The sequence below is a fragment of the Hesperophylax consimilis genome, chromosome 1 (genome assembly GCF_061612785.1).
Source record: "Hesperophylax consimilis isolate HC1 chromosome 1, BYU_Hcon_1.0, whole genome shotgun sequence".
Classification (NCBI taxonomy): Eukaryota; Metazoa; Arthropoda; class Insecta; order Trichoptera; family Limnephilidae; genus Hesperophylax; species Hesperophylax consimilis.
Window position 1 is genome coordinate 46,177,093 of NC_142836.1, and position 16,902 is coordinate 46,193,994.

The 16,902-nt window shown below is 32.8% G+C and overlaps 1 protein-coding gene across 1 annotated transcript in view; it reads right to left on the reverse strand.

Annotated features, from left to right (window-relative positions):
* LOC149427005 (neuropeptide Y receptor type 1-like) overlaps window positions 1–16,902 on the reverse strand; it is a 245,641-nt gene that overhangs the window by 81,398 nt on the left and 147,341 nt on the right. Inside the window, exon 4 of the mRNA XM_089635168.1 lies at window positions 1,075–1,196. Within this exon, the coding sequence (XP_089491294.1) occupies window positions 1,075–1,196 (122 nt within the window). The remainder of the gene's footprint in view (window positions 1–1,074; window positions 1,197–16,902) is intronic.

Consider the following 16,902-nt stretch of genomic DNA (forward strand, 5'->3'; position numbering starts at 1 on the left):
GGGAAGTACTTAAATTATTTTAACCAGTGTTTCCTGATATTATTTGTAGTAAAAATTGTAAATTAAATTTTGAAGTCTGGTAACATGAATAAAAAATTTACCGAATTCCAAAATTTCATTTTCAATTTTTACTCGAAATAATGTCAGGAAACACTGGCTAAAGTAAGTAAAGTGCGTCTTTTAACACCCTGTATAATATCTGCACACTGAGAACTCTGAGAAAATATTGGGCCTATGGGATAAGCGCATTGGTATGAATACTCATTTGAAAGAATATCTAATATTATTTAAACGTTTGTTTGATGATTACGAAGTAAGTCAGGCCGCACATGAAAGACTTGAGTTTAGTTTTAATAATTACAAATTATGCAAAAAAATCTCTTTTTCATCGATGTTATTTGACAAAAAAGTAAAGTGGACGAGTGTACGATTCGTTTCCAATGAAAAAAATAATTAATTACATCGTTTCCGCAAAGCATGTTTTTCAGCAAGTAAAACTTTTGATGACCTAGAAGTGCCGGAGCGAATTATATTTCATTTGACTTTTCAAATAATTAATCATTTCAGTGACTTATATATGGCATATGGAGGTGCATACACAAAAAACACTACGCTAGAGAGACTTTTTTGAATTTGTATGGATTTTGGAATAGTTTCTAACTGTCGCCGCGACAAAAGTCTCTCGTATGTGGGCTGCCTATTACTTCAATATCAGTTTTTGCTTCCAAATTTCGTTTAATTAAATAGATATACGATAGACGATTATCAGTTGCATTGCTTTGCAACAGTCGAAATCCATTACGATATATGGAGTTGCACAACCAAGCCACGGCGACGCTACGCTTTGAATTTGTATGGATTTTTTAATAGTTTCCAACAGTCGCCGAAACTAAGGTCTATCGTATGTGGGCTTTCTAACTCTTCAACATATTATTCATTGTATCTACTAGGCATGGTTTAAATGAACCGAGATACAATAGGCGATCACCGGGCGCAGAGATGTGTCAGCCACTTTGAGTGACGGTTAAAAGACCACTGTGACAGAGTGAGGAGATAAATGAGATGTATCCTTACCCAAGTCACTCTCCTCCACGATCCGGACCCTCAGCGCGATGGCCATGGGGGTGGCCACCGCCGCTCCGGCCATCCATATTCCGCCTATTATCAGCTTGGCCACCAGCTTGGACGGCTTGGCACTGCAATGTTAATACGTAAATGATATTATACATTAGTGAGACATTATGAATTCTTTCGTAATTTTGTGATGAATAATCAAAAATAATAATAATTTGGTCACGGCCACTAATTATACGTATTATTTCACATGCAGTCAATCTGTACCTATCTGAGATTTCAAAAAATCTGGAAAGTCCACCAAAAAAAAATATGTAAGAGAAGCGTAGAAGAAGAGCCCATACGAGGATTTGAATTTCAGAAGTTAAAGTAAAATCAAAACGATCAATTTTATCATTTTATGCTACCCAGGATAACTGAAAGCTTATCGTAAGTAAACCAAAATAAAGCCACGACTCGCCACTGCCAACTATTTTCCAAAAAATCGATTTGAAACATGCCTACCAGCAAAAAAAAAACTAATAACAACAACGAATAACAAAAGTTTCCGGGATTGAATCGTTTTAAGGCACGAAATATCGTCGTTTCAGATCAAACTAGTAACAACTAATAACCCATATCAGAAAAAAGTTTGCTTTATAAAATAATGTCATGTTGTAATGTCGTTATTAGCATTTTTATCGCATATCCATATTTGATAGGTTACTCTCATGCTGTTAAAACCATTTAACCATTTCAAACCTGAATTAAAACTGGCAGAAAGAAAACCATGTAGGATTATTTGGCGGCGGTACACGTGTTCACACAAATACTGATATTATCTCATTTCGTCATGATATCTATAAGGAAAAGAACCCGTGTTCTAAATGACTTATATTACCAGGAAGTTTGCATGTTGTCAGTTTTTAACAAGATTATTATTATTATATTTTTTTTAAATAAAGACAAACATTCCCAAGTTACGAATAACCTGACAATATTTGAAAATCTTTTACTACCACTATAGTAAGCTGAAAATATTGCTTGTTTTGTGATGGAGGACTTAGCCAGCCGAGGAATTGAACACACTACGCCTGAGTGGGACCCAAGCGCGATGTCAACTCGGCCACCGACCGGTCTTATTTATTCCGGTTTTATTCTTCGTGTGTAAACGTCATCTGAACGTGTAGCTATACTTGAATGAAAAAAATAGGGCGCAAAGCCAACAATGCCAGCAATTGGAAAAATAAATCCATCAATTTTTATTCGCTTCAGGTAGACAGGAAAAAATTCTGAAGTATTTGTGTTTACAAATATACAATTCGAAACACTCATTAATTGTTTCGTACACCATTAGTAAAAATAATTTTATATTGCTAAGATTGTTAGTTTATGTCATGCAATTGAGAATGAAGAGAGGAAGTGCACTTACAATACATAGAGAGAAAACAAGTTGCACTGTTCTCTTACCTTCGCGCATCCCTTTTTAGAGAGACATTAAAACAATTTCATCGCCCACGTTCTTTTTTTAAAACCACATTGCCAAATTCCATTTGTTTAATCAGTATTACGATTACGTGTCGACGCCATTTTTTTGAACTGTAAGTTGATTTATCTTATAAAAGCAATCAATATTTAAGACCGTTGTGTAAAAGGTTAAGTTTGATAATGGCAATCACTTTCTTTTCTATATTACACTTTAAGAATGGATTATTTGGAAATCACTTCAGTTGAAATTGTTGCTGAAAGTTCCTACACAAGTTGCGTTATGGTTTGTTTTCTTTTACCAAGTTCCTACCTTCTACTTTCATAGACATATACATATGAAGTTCATAGATATATGTCTATGATATGTTCATAGGTATGTGTAACATGTTTGTGATATAAGTACACCTTCAGGTTTCCAAGTGAAGGTGCATGAAAGATGTGTGACCTGAGGTTTGGAAGTCAACCAAGAACTCATCATGTTCAAAAAATTTTTAAGAACGTTTCGGCGACACATCATTCGTCGGTATACTTATGTTTATTAGGTTACAGAGTAAACAAAAAATAGAAAATACATTGTCGTGATCTAGTAATCGTGATCTAGTGATCAGAAGATGGTCACCCGTTATAAAATGACAACACCGGCCGCTCGAGTCACCGAGGGTCTCAACGGACACGCCGGCGACCGAAGCGCCATTCTGTTCTTGAGCGTCGTATAACCAACACGTTGTTATCCATTCAAATCACTTTCGCTCTAAAATGTTATTCGTAACCTTCTGATTAATAAATTTTATTAAACGTGGAAGTTTCTTCCATTACTCCGAATCAATGACCCCGCAGCACCGAGTAAGTATCCTGGCGAACCACGACTCCTGCAACATGAAACCTCCACAACATATTATGAAATTTTGCATCAAAATTTTGAAAATTTATTATTATTTACTTTCCATATTGGCTTGGCAGACAAAATATTACATTTAAATACAGTATTGTATAATACTGTATTTTGTGTGAATAGATATGTGTTTTGTGTGAATAGATAGGTAGTGAGAAATAATTGTTGGTGCCTCAAATGTCGCGCCACTGAATAATAACCATGGAAACGGACTGGTGTTGCCACCATCTTGTCAGCCATTTTTGTGCTACCTTATAGACAGAATTTTTTATTGGTATGCCAAGTCTTCTCTTATTATGTATTTTATTTAGTAATTAGTTTGTGTACTCTTTATTAATTAAATAACAAATTTCGAACACAATACAAATAAAATTCAATCCTTCTAGGGATTGCTTGAGAGAAATTTTTCTTTAATCATCTCAAACCTAAACAAATTAGTGATTCATAATTGCTTTGTAATTTATATGGAAACCGTATTTATTACATCTTGTTAAAATGTAATTTGGTACAACAAATATTTTTGAAAACATTTACGCTGTGAAACAACATTTATTAAAATTTTCTAAAACTATTATTTCTTAATGTCGTGGCTTGAATCATCTAGAATTACTTTGATTTTGTAAATAAGTATTGTACGTATTATCAATTGTATGTGTACTTTGGTTTACTGTCGGTAAAGGGTTGAATAATCACAAGCCCCGAGATAATGTAGTTTTCTTTATTATATTATCGGTTTAGGGTTCAGGCCCTGACTCTTTCAGTATTCTTTCAGGAAGTGTCTATATACTGTTTATTTGAGACTCATAGAAAAATACAAAGAAGATTACATGATTTGTGATTTTCACGAAGTGATTTATTTTCTAAGTACGCTACCGTGTTGTGCTACCTCCTTCTTTAGCCAATATTTAGGGCAGCATTACAATGTTCATCATTATCGAACACATCTGCCTTGCTGACGGACACTGCAATGATGTCCGAAACATTGGATAAAAGAGGTAGCGCTACGCGGTATAATACCCTAAAAATAAATCACTATTAAGAAGAAGATGGTTAGACAGGGAGATATGTAAATACACATGTTAAAGGGATCGCGCTAATATTAAAAAAAACGGGAATAATTAAGATTTTTAAATTTTTATATACATTACGACTCGTTTAAAATAGAGCAATAATCTCTCGACAAATACCTATGTTAAATTTAAAGATACAATTTTTTCATACCTATAACATGTTAAATAACAGAACAAACTGTTTTTTTAATAATTTTCGAAGCATATTTAGCATTTTTTTCTATCAACAGAATTTCAAATAATTACCGTTTATTTTTCTTCTTTTTTTTTTTTTTAAACTTCCGATTTAGTTGTCCGGGTTAAGTCTTCCCCAAAGGAAAAACTTAACCCTTCCACTCACTTTTCCACAAATGATCAGCTAGTCAATCAACACTATGTAAGTGCATTATATAAGTAAAATAAATACAAAACAATACAAGAACAACAACACGTCAAATCACCAGATATCAAATGGGAAAAAAAATTCACCGTCTCCAGATATTTTCATATCAGAGGGTTCGGCTCGGTAGAACTTCTAACAGGGCCTATAAATCCTACTGATCCCTCAACATAAATATTTAAAAAATCTTTTGTTATCCTACATGTATTCAAAATGACCGACTTTTGCATCTTTATATATAAATTTTTTGATAGATCTAATACGCCTAAATTTTTAATTAGAGAGCTAGGTATAATGAAATATAATATAATATATAATATATTATATATAATCAAATCATAAATCTATTATAGTTGAACTAAACATTCCTCCCCTGTTACCATCCTAAAACCCCACATAATCAAAATAGTCAAAAAATTAAACTATGAAGTAGTTAATGATGCTCTCAGAAATAGCGATTGTTCCTCTGTCGTTAATGCACAGGAAGTGGATGCTACGGTACACCATTTTTATGGTATTATTGATGCCCTGATAGATAATCTGGTTCCAAAGAAAGTAACCAAATCAACCAAACTCCCAACATGGTATTCGGTGGCTTTAGTTAATTTAACTAATGAAAAATTCGTTTTTTCGCTCCTGGAAACGGTACAAGAATTCACTAGATTACCAATCTTTCTCAATACTTCGCAAAAGACAAAAGAAAATTATACTATTATAAAATACTCATAACGCCTACATTGCTCGATTGGAATCAGATATACAAAATAATGTTAAAAAAATATGGAATTATGTTAAGATGCAAAGAAAATCTCCCACTATACCAGGAAATATGACCTATCATTCGACGACAGCACACGACAGCAAAGAAGTTACAGACTTGTTTGCTGATTACTTCTCAACGGTGTTTAGAAATGAATTTCCAACACTCATTGTTTATAATAAGGAAGATCCTCTGAACAACACATAAATATCATCAATTAGATAAATGAAGACATCACTTTGAAATACCTTTCAAGCATAGATATTAAAAAGGACAAGGAATTGATACGTTACACGGAGTTTTTAAACGCAACTGTAGTAAGTATATCAGTCTTCCTGTTTGCGCCATCTATAAAAAATCACTAACAGAAGGAACGTTTCCCCTCAAATGGAAATCAGCAGTTATCACACCCATCTATAAAACGGGTGGTAAGCATGACTTTAAAAACTACCGTCCAATTTCCCAACTTCATATTGTAAGCAAAGTTCTAGAAAAAATTGTCTTTAATCAATTATACTTGGCTATTTCCACAATCATTGCACTGAATCAGCACGGATTCATGAGAGGTCGGTATACGACATCCAACTTGGCCCTTTTAATTAACTTCCTGAATAGCAAGATGGATGACAAAGAGCAGGTTGATACTATGTATCAGACTTCTCTAAAGCGTTCGATCGCGTAATACACTCAATTCTTTTGAAAAAATCCTACGTCCTCGTCCTACTTGGTATACACGGTGACTTGTTAAGATGGATTAAATCTTACATTAGTAACCATAATCAGGTAATCTTAATCAACGGTGTCTTCTCAAAATCTATCGAGTTAATATCTGTTGTCCCCCAAGGGTCCCACCTAGGTCCGCCAATGTTCAACATTTATGTAAATGACATTGGATCATGTTTTCAAAATTCCAAATATGAACTTTATGTCGATGACATTAAAATATTCAAAGCTATTTGTTATCTTTCTGACTGCAAAGCGTTACAGAGTGATCTAGAGAAGCTTTTGCAAGTTAACTGTCTAGATATAAACTTTTCTAAATGTCACACTATGACATTCACCAGAAATAAACATATAGTTAAGTACTCATATTCACTCAAAAATAAACTTGTCATCTCTGAAATGGAATGTAAAGACCTCTGCGTTTACCTTGATAGCAAACTTATATTTAATAAGCACATTGATCACACTCAATCGTTAATAGGTCGTATAAAATGTTTGGTTTCGTGCTACGTGTAAGTAAAGTATTCAGTAATCCGCGTACAATTGTAATGTTATATTTTGCATTAGTCAGAAGTTCACTGGAATATGCATCGAAAATTTGGAATACACAATATAAACTTTACATATATAGTATAGAACGTACACAAAATAAATTTATAAAATATATTACCTACAAATTCAACAATAACTTTGAGTAAACATTTGAAACTTTACAGCGAAGACGAGTAGTAGCTGACTTAATATTTATACACAGAATTTTAAACAATGACATTAACTGTGCCAAACTTCTGTCCCTTATTAACTTTAACATACCTTTGAGACGTACACGACATGCAGTGCTATTCTACACGCTTACTCATAAAACATATGCATTAGGGTGTCCCAGGACATAAGGGAGAATTTTTTTTTCATGAATTTAAATATGCATACCCTCTTATTTTATTCCATTTGATCCCAATAACTCATATAATAAATATTATTTTGATTGAACACCGGCAACCCGTGCCGACTTGATGCCGAACATATGGTACAGAGTTAATATGGAAGAATTTTCAACTTTCATTTTTGTCGGATAAATAAAATTTAAAAATGCACAAATGTTCAATTACGTAGTATTTTATATTTAAAAATGGTTTATTGATTAAATTTTTTTTTCATCGTTTGTTTTTTACAGTCAGGATAAATCTTCCGGTGTTCCTGAACGCATCGTAACAAAAATTATTTTTGTTCCTCTTCGACCGTGAGATTAAACCATGAAAATCTTGCATAAACTTAACAGTTCTTTCAGCTGTATCATTCACTACCCTCAGCGGCGACACCTTCTTTCTGACTTCTTGATACGAAGCATTATTTGACCACATCGTAGGGAATTCGTTAAGAAAACTGGCATCTGTTTTCAGACGATCAAACAAATACTTGCTCTTGACTGAAATGAAGTCGTAAATATTTTTCTCTGAAACAAAAGTCACTAAATTATGATATGAACAAAAACCTCAATACAAAACATAATTTAAACTACTTAATAAACTTACCATACAATTTACCATCAAGATCTTCCTTCGATGGGATGTAACGTTTGTCATGGGTTGATAAAATATTTTTTTTTGATATTTCGAGCATTTTTATTTTAGTTGTTGAATCCACAGCGTCGTCAAACAGCAATAAAATAGATCCTTCATCGGTCAAATACCATAACTGCTTACTGAACAGAAATAAAGCTGCCATTGAGATGTTTTCATCAATATTTCTTAAGCCTTCATCGATTTCAAAAAGCAAAAGTCCTGGTAAGGTGCTTTAACTACTATAATACATTGTAACTATGGTTTGACATAAGATGTTACTATGAACAGGCAAACGTCTAAAAGTGCCGCCTTATCCTTACCGGTAATTTTAAATTGCCCACAAATTAATGATATTTTCAAGGAATAAAGCGCTTTTGCCATCCATCGAGAACCTGGAGGCTGAATCTTAAATTTTCTCGCTGTATCTCCTCCTAAAACTATCACACAGAACTCTAAAAACTCTCAATAGTCATCTCCAAGTATTTTTGTTGTCAGTGCAGTATGGTAAAAGTCAAGCAAATCATCGATTTCGGAAGCGGTTAGGTGCAATGTGAGATTTTCTCTGTAGCACTGAATTTTATCGGGATCAACATTTTTACAGTTATCTCGAAACTTTTTGAAGAGTGGTAGGTATGTCAGGGCTTGTAGTCACTTGACTGATTTTTACTTCAAACACAGCTTTTAATACCAACTATAGCTATATTTGGTATATATTGACAGTTAAATTCACTTTCCGGATATTGTACAACAAAACTTCAAGAACTTGTCCATTAGATGGCAGTTTAGAACCCGATATTTGGTGTTTTACGACTCCTATTAACAATATAATTTTTTTAGAAGTGGGTAAATCTAACAACATCTTGCCTGAACGAGTGATTTTCGTTTACTAACAAAATAGCAAGTTACTACACGCTCATCAACACGTTTGCTCGCTGGTGTCTTAATGTACAAGTACTGACATCTTTCGATGCAAGTCGGCACGGGTTGCAGTTGTTCAAAGTAAACGAAAAAAAAATTATAAGTGTTTTGTCATTATTAAAACAAAATTAGAGGGTATGCGTTCAAAAATAACAACTTTAATTTTTTTGGGACACCCTAATATGCATCATCTAATTTGCCAATTAACCGAGCTCTTCATACTCTAAATAATATTTGTCTTAACTCTAACATTGACATTTTTTCGGATTCACTGCCCAAATTTTATTTATTTATTTATTTAATTCAAAAAACAGTTTTTACATAAAAAGCATACTCTGGACATCTCACTAGGGGATTCCTGTATCAAGATGTGCAGCTTTAAAATAATATCATTTAAAAAAATACATATATGTAAATTTAAAATAATAACAACATTAAATTAAATTTAAACAAAAAAAGAAAAGTTTATGACACGGACGTTTCGAGACCGGTAGACAAAAATAAACAAAATTTTAGTAACAAATGTATGAAAAAAATAAAAACAAAAAAGTCAACAAAAGAAGCATTATTAAGTAAGTTGGCAACAATAATAATAATTCAAACGTCGCATCATGTCAATAATTTAAACTGTTCACACACACACAAATACACACACATACACACCCTCTCACCCTCATACACACACACACACACCCTCACACACACACAAACAGGAACAGATACATTACACACGTCACACACATACCTATATACTACACACGTCACCTCATGACATCTATGTTCATCAAATTTAAAAAAAATTCAAGTTCTGTGAAATTTGTATTCAAGTTTTGTTACTATAACATCATGGGCCAGTTGTTTCACAGAACTGAAATAATGACAAAACTTTCACAGAATTTAAAAATTATCTTTGAGTTTTGATGAGTTGTTTAAACTGTGAAAAAAAAGGTCTAAAGTAATATCTCAAATATACTATTACTTTTAATATATACTGCTTTTATAATTTACTTTATTACATTTATAATAATTTTTCGAAAAATGTTTATAAGAACGTTGGAGGGGACCCAACAATTTTCTCAACGGCATTATAAGGAAGCATATGGTTTCCTCCTTCACCGCACACGTCAAGACCAAGAATCCATTATTTTATTGAACGAAGCTACATTGATTTCGAATGACTCTAGACCCTTAAGAACTTTTTATGCCACTTTATATAACAGGGTTCGATGCTTAAATGTTGTTGGTAGTCATGGCACGTGTTGTTACATATTGAAAAGCAGAACAATTGTAGCTATGCTATAGGAGTGTGGGTTATAGTAATTGAAAGGTTATAGCAATTGGAGGGTTAAAAAATAATTTACGGAAACCTGATTATTTTTACTTTTTTAATGTTAAACCACGCAAGAGTTCTAACTGTTCCCAATTGTCTGAAGCCAGTGACTATTAGGGTGTATCGATCTTTAACTTTTTTTTGTTTTCAAATTCCAAGTTAAAATAAAGTTGCTACTAGGTACCACAACTTACCACAAAAAGTTTTGGATTTTTAAAAAAATGTTTAGGTCTCCCGCACAAGGAATAAAGTTAAAATTTTTTTCAAAAAATATCAAATTTTTTTAAAATTAAAAAAAAATAAAATCGTAACTTTTGTTTTTATTCCAAGTTAAAAAACAGTAATATTAGGGCTTAAAAATAAGTAACAAACGATTTTTTTTATAAAAAATGGATGTTAGGTCTCCCGCACAAGCCCTAAAGTTTGTTAATTTTCATGAAATTTTGTAATTTTGTGTACATATATGAACCATGTTTTAATTAATAAGTGTAAAAAACCACCAAACGTCAGAAAGTTTTTCCAAACATAATTTTTTTATACATAGTGATATGACACGTTTTCACGGCCATCATTTTATAGATAATGGGCTTAGTGGGTTCGGTGGAAAACCATATATTATTTCTTTATTGGCAAATAATAGATTAATTTTTTTTTTTTTTTTTACAGTAATACCGCACAAGAGTCCCAACTGCTCCCGTCTGGAGCCAGTGAGACTATGGCATCCCCAATTGGGGTATGTTGTGAGGCTGAGGGTATTGGGGAGGGGAGGGAGATGGGGAAGAGGAAGGTGGGGAAGTACCTGGCTATTCAGATCTGGTCACCAAACACGGCTAAAGCCATTTCAAGCAACGTTTCAATTCTGAATGGTGGTCTTACACCAGGGCGATACTGAGAGTATCTTCCACTCTGGAACGTGCCGCAAATATACTATATATTATTTTAAATGAATTAATTGTGAAATAACACAAATTAATCAAATAAAATTTATTTGCGCACGCCGGGTTCGAACCCGCGACCTTCGGATCTGTAGTCAAAAGCGTATACCACTAGACCACGCCGGCCGTCGAATTAATGGTTTTATTATAAAAGTACAGATGGCACCAATTGAATTTATGGTTCGTATATGGATTTTTACATAATTCGAATATAAAATTTACTGAAAACTGCACTAAAAGCTACCCAGTTGCAAAAAGCAACCCGCTCATCGAACCCTATAAAATAATAATTCCAAAGTATTGCACTTACAAAAGTAAAAACCTTAAAGACGCAGGTAGAGGAGAAAATATGAGTAATGAGGTATTAAGGTTTATTAAATGAATAAATACACTTTGTAAAACACCACTTTTATTTTGAATTAATATTAACAGCCAACTAGGTTTCGCTTAGCTCAAGCTTCGTCAGGGCTTATTATATCAACAGTTGATATAATAAGCCCTGACGAAGCTTGAGCTAAGCGAAACCTGGTTGGGTGTTAATATTAATTCAAAATAAAAGTGGTGTTTTACAAAGTGTATTTTTTCATTTAATATATAATGTCACATCACAAAGTGTTTGCTTCCTTCGATAATATTAAGGTTTATTTTTATATTTGTTTTTTTTATAAGGTTTGTCAACAGATTCATACCAAAGCTATAGCAAATACAATTACATTAAACATGGTCGATAACACAAAATTGATGACATACACACTCCCCCATGCATTACATTCAAATATACACTTACATATTCATAACATAACAGTAATCAGGTTGATACTGAAAAAGACTAGTGTTGAGGTGTCCATCCGCTAAGGATTACTAAACGAAAAACTTAATCAAGACCTGCCTAGATATAGAAATATAGTATAATAGAAATAATAAGGTACCCATGTAAGTATATTATGCTCTTAAATTTGGTAGTTGCGGATTATTTTCAGCTGTGTTTATTTTTAGAACTTAAATGAATACATATCAGAGAAATTTTATAAATCCTCCTCGATACAAATACATATTCCAGTTGTCATATGAAGTACATTGTATTCTAATTTATTTTTAGTGCACACAGAGAAAAATAAGTATTGCCAATTTATAAGAATATCTTCAAATTATTAGCAATCTTGTTGAAAACGGAATTGCAAGCTTTTAAAAAATGAATAAACAGGTTTTCTGATAAACTTTTAGTAAACTTCGAACATATTATAACAGTGTCGGAACACGGGTTCTGACAATTTCTCCAGAAAGGGGTGGGGAGGGGGGGTGAACATTTTATTTAAGACTTTTTTAGGACCTCTGCTTACTACAACTTATTATTTACATCACATTGAGAAGTGCAAGTAATGTGGTAGTTCGTGGGGAGGTTTGATTCCACTAAACCCTCCTCCCTTACATACGCCCTTGGTGGCCAAGAGAATGTAAATGTTCAAATTGAATACTTTTGGAAAGACTTCAGCAGAACGTAATTTAAAAATCCACTCCAACAACGAGTGGTTCGACCCACTCGTTGTTCGATTGGAATGACTTTTGATGTTTGGCGTAAGTATGTAAGCATGTACCGTTGACTAGACTCAAGAATAAGAATGTCGACCAATGTATGTACTTTCGACGACGATTTGCAAGTGGCTTGGATTGGAGAACCAATACCTGATGTAATGTTTCGAACGATTTATTTTTATTTGTTTTAATATAACTTTTGAAAACATCTATATAAACCTCCAAGGAAGGGAGGCCTACAATAAAATGAGCGAATCATTCAAAACAAAAGTATCGTAAAAAAACGTGTGTCAATTGTGCCTATCGAAAAATCAAATGGCCTATAGGCCGCTATATAATTTATACGTAAATAAATAGAGTCAAATAATTTACGGATATGATTTATAGTCGGAATGTTTCGAATTTCTCCGTAGCGCAAAAATGTTTAAAATATCGCTTTTGTAGAATCTCTAGTAAAAATAGATTTAAATAAAGCCGTTTTGTTTGGGTTCCTAATGTCAAAAAATATTTTTTTTATATGCAGATCGATTATATCGATCAATATCATGTGATAAAGAAAATGGTTTTAAAGAAAAAGCTAAAGAAAGAAATATGCTGATCATATTATATTCTTCAGACTTCCTTTTCTCTCTTCTAACTGAAGGTTTCACCAGCTATTGTCCATTTAGAACATCGTCTCCGATATTACTAATTAAGAAGATAGGTACCTTAAGTTCGCGAGGTTTGTTATTTTCTGTCAATCGTTAAGCAATACCAATTCCTGAAGTTCTTTGTACTATCAAGAGTTCCGAACTTTCTAGAAAACTGTTCACGTTGTTCAATAAAAACCTTATTAACTGTTTTTTCCGCCAGTTCTTTTTCATTACAAAAATTTTTTCCGATATAAAGAAAGAACAATAAAAATCCATTTTTGTTTACTGGAAAAACTTTATTGCTAAGGTTGAAATTCTAGCTCTAGCCAAGTCAATACAAGCCTTTTCTTCAGTGCCTATGTTATCTTTTGGGATGCTTTGTGGAGATAATTTTTTAACGAAAGGAAGGAGTGGAAGTTATGGGAAGGTAAAAGGTATGAGGATTAGGTAGGAAGCTAGGGATCAGTGTGTCCAGGAGTGACGGACATATAAATATATCCCTCTAACTGCGGCACAAGGCGATGGGTTGAAAGACCAGTCGGAGCTATCAAACCAGCCTCTCCCGATCTGGCATGCCACGCAGTTGGTGGTCAGTTGCATCCTGAACACATCTCACCCGATGAACCGAACCACTTGGGGTGACCTATGGCAGAGGTGTTGGTTATCCAATAAATGGTTCTCGGGGCAGTGGTATCCAAACCTGCCTCCCAAATGATGAGGATAATGCTAAATAAAAGCGCACACCTTAGAAAAAAATCTATTTGTCAAAATTAACCCCAAGAAATTTAGACAAAATAATTACACCTTTCGAATTCACAACTAAATATTAAAATAATTATCTGGTTAAAAAAATTAAATATATATACATAGTTTAACGTACTAGGTAGGTTATGTTTTGCTGTTGTTCCGATACTTAAATCGGCTTAGTCTTCTTATCCGGCTTGTCACAAATTTGTAAGATGTATGTTTTGGTGTTGGTATCATATTACATCTATTGCAATAGAATTCAATAATCGATACGAAGAATATAATGTTTTTTACATTAGCTCTACACGGAAGGCGCTGAGGAAAAAAAAACATCAGGGCCTAGGTCATCTTTTGAGATGCTGTGTGAACGATATTTTTAGGAAAATGAAGGAGAGATAGTCCTGCGAAGGAAAAGGTATGCTGGAATCTGGTGGTCAATGTGTCTAGGAGTGACAGACGTATGAACCATCCCTCCCTCTGTGGTGAAAGGCGACGTTTTGAGAGGGAGTCCGGCTGCAGAGGTCAAAAGGTCTTCCTCAACCAGTCTCTCCCGATCCGACCCGTCATGTAGTAGGTGGGCAAACGCATCCACCACCAAGACCTAGAAAAACCTCACTTCATGAACCCAGGCGCCTCTACTAAGTCACCAAACGTAGCGTACCTCTTGGGGTGACCTGTGACAGGTGTTTTAGTTATCCAATAAATGGGGCCTGCGACAGCGATACCTATACCCGCCTCCGAAATTGTAGATAGGGTTTAAACTTACACAAACGAAAAATGAAAGTTTACGAAAACACTATCTCTATTTTTAGCGTATTATATTAGCGTCTATGAATTAATATATCGATTCCACTAATTGTGATTTTTTTTGACATGGGTTTAACTATTTTGATTGTAATGCAAACATGTAATTTAATACACAAAAGATGGTGCGTGTACTTAATTTTTTGTTATTTTTAAAACCTAACTCTACATTTTTTCTCCAAATTGACTATTGTAAAAGTTTAACGACGTCAAGAGTCGACTTTGAAAAGATTTACCTGTCAGGAAAATAGCTACTTTATTGCACTCGTAGTAATCACCTGTAATATACAAAGCGCCACCTAGCTTTTCCGGCTACGATCACAAATTAAATTTTAAAAAATGTTTTGTATTTCGTTTTTATCGAAGTTTTTTTATAGAGACGTGAAAGAATCTTATTTTAAATTATAATTATCCTTAATCTATTTCACGTAAATAATACTTCGCTGAAAAGTAAATGTGAGTATTTTTAATGATCAGATTTTGATTAATTTTATTTTATCTGGCATGAGTCATAAAAGCGGAGCATTCCCTCGTTTATTTTTAGAAAATGTCGCCGAAAGGAAGATTTCTCTATTTATAAATGCCCTCATTATGTGACAAGATTTACTCCGAAAGTAAATTATTTTAATATCAATCACATTACATTGAGATCGAATTGAAAGAATCGGAAGAGAAAGAGAGAAGCAATATGAATAAGGATAAAAGAGAATAGAGGCTTTACCTACCCTAAGGACGTAGGAAATTCGTCTAGTAAACAAACATATTTATTATATTATAAATTTTATATTTTGTGTACACCACTTCAAAATAATAATAATTTACATGTTTTAAGCCAATGGCTTCGTCGTCAGGACAATTAAAATTAACTGTTTTTAAATAAAGTACATATAGACAAAAAAATATTATAGTTAAAGGTAATTAATTAGTTCTTTTTATAAAAATTAAAATAAATTGCACAAAATAAATTAAATTATTTTAATAAAGTTATTTATTACATTAATGTCTACCCGTCTCGGAACAGACTTTGTCTTGTGAGGCGGGTAAAAGAAAAGAAAACAATGTAAACAAACATGAAATTAAATAAACGCCCGGGTTACCGGCACTGAAACTGAAACTGAAATTTAATAAAAATAAAATAACACATTTATGTATAAATCGAAAACTTTTATAGTTTAACATAAAATAGTCAAGAAGTAACTATGATGTGTAAATATCAAAATTAATAAAATACGAAAATAAATTTAAGTGTTTCAGTTTAAAAAAAAGAGTTTTTAAATAGTATTTAACAATATTCAAATTCGTTAATTTTAATTATCCTGACGAAGAAGCCAGTAATTAAAAGTTGCGTAAACAAAGTATTTCATTTATAAACAATTAAAATGACTCCTGAAAGTAATTTTACAAATATTAAAGAAGAAATAAACATATTTTTTTTGTAATAATATTGAGTAGTAAGGAAAGATGTCGCACCTCACATTTACAGTCATTTTTTGTGCTATATTGACATGCGTTATCGTCGCCGCGGCAATCACAATAATCTTGATGCTTCTCTACTTTTCTTATGGCAGGGAATTTTGAACTGCATGATAAAATCTATCTGATTTTCCCTTGTTTTTTCAGGTCAACAAAGTTCATCTTATAACAGCGAAAGTAACCTTAGTACCTTATAACCCCGTGTTCTAAATTTTAGTGCGTTTCAAAAATACTGCCAGTTTATTGATACATCTTGTTTTACTTGCTTGTTGTCAACAGAAAAAAAACAGTTGTTTGATTACAAAAATAGACATTTTCGTTAAAAATTATGATTTAAAAGTTCTATTTTTTTATTTCTCTATTGAACAATACATTATTTATTTTTATTTTTGCAAAAATATTATAAATAATATTGAAGGAATAAAATCTAAATAAAGCATGAAATACAAAATAATTGGTAAGTTAATAACACGCTAACTGAAGTACTCTTGAAATAAAAAATAAAAATATATAAAACGAAATCATCTTGAATACTTAAGAATAAGTTAAGATTATGATACGTATGTAAAACTGCCCTTTCATGATTCATTTAAAACGAATTCG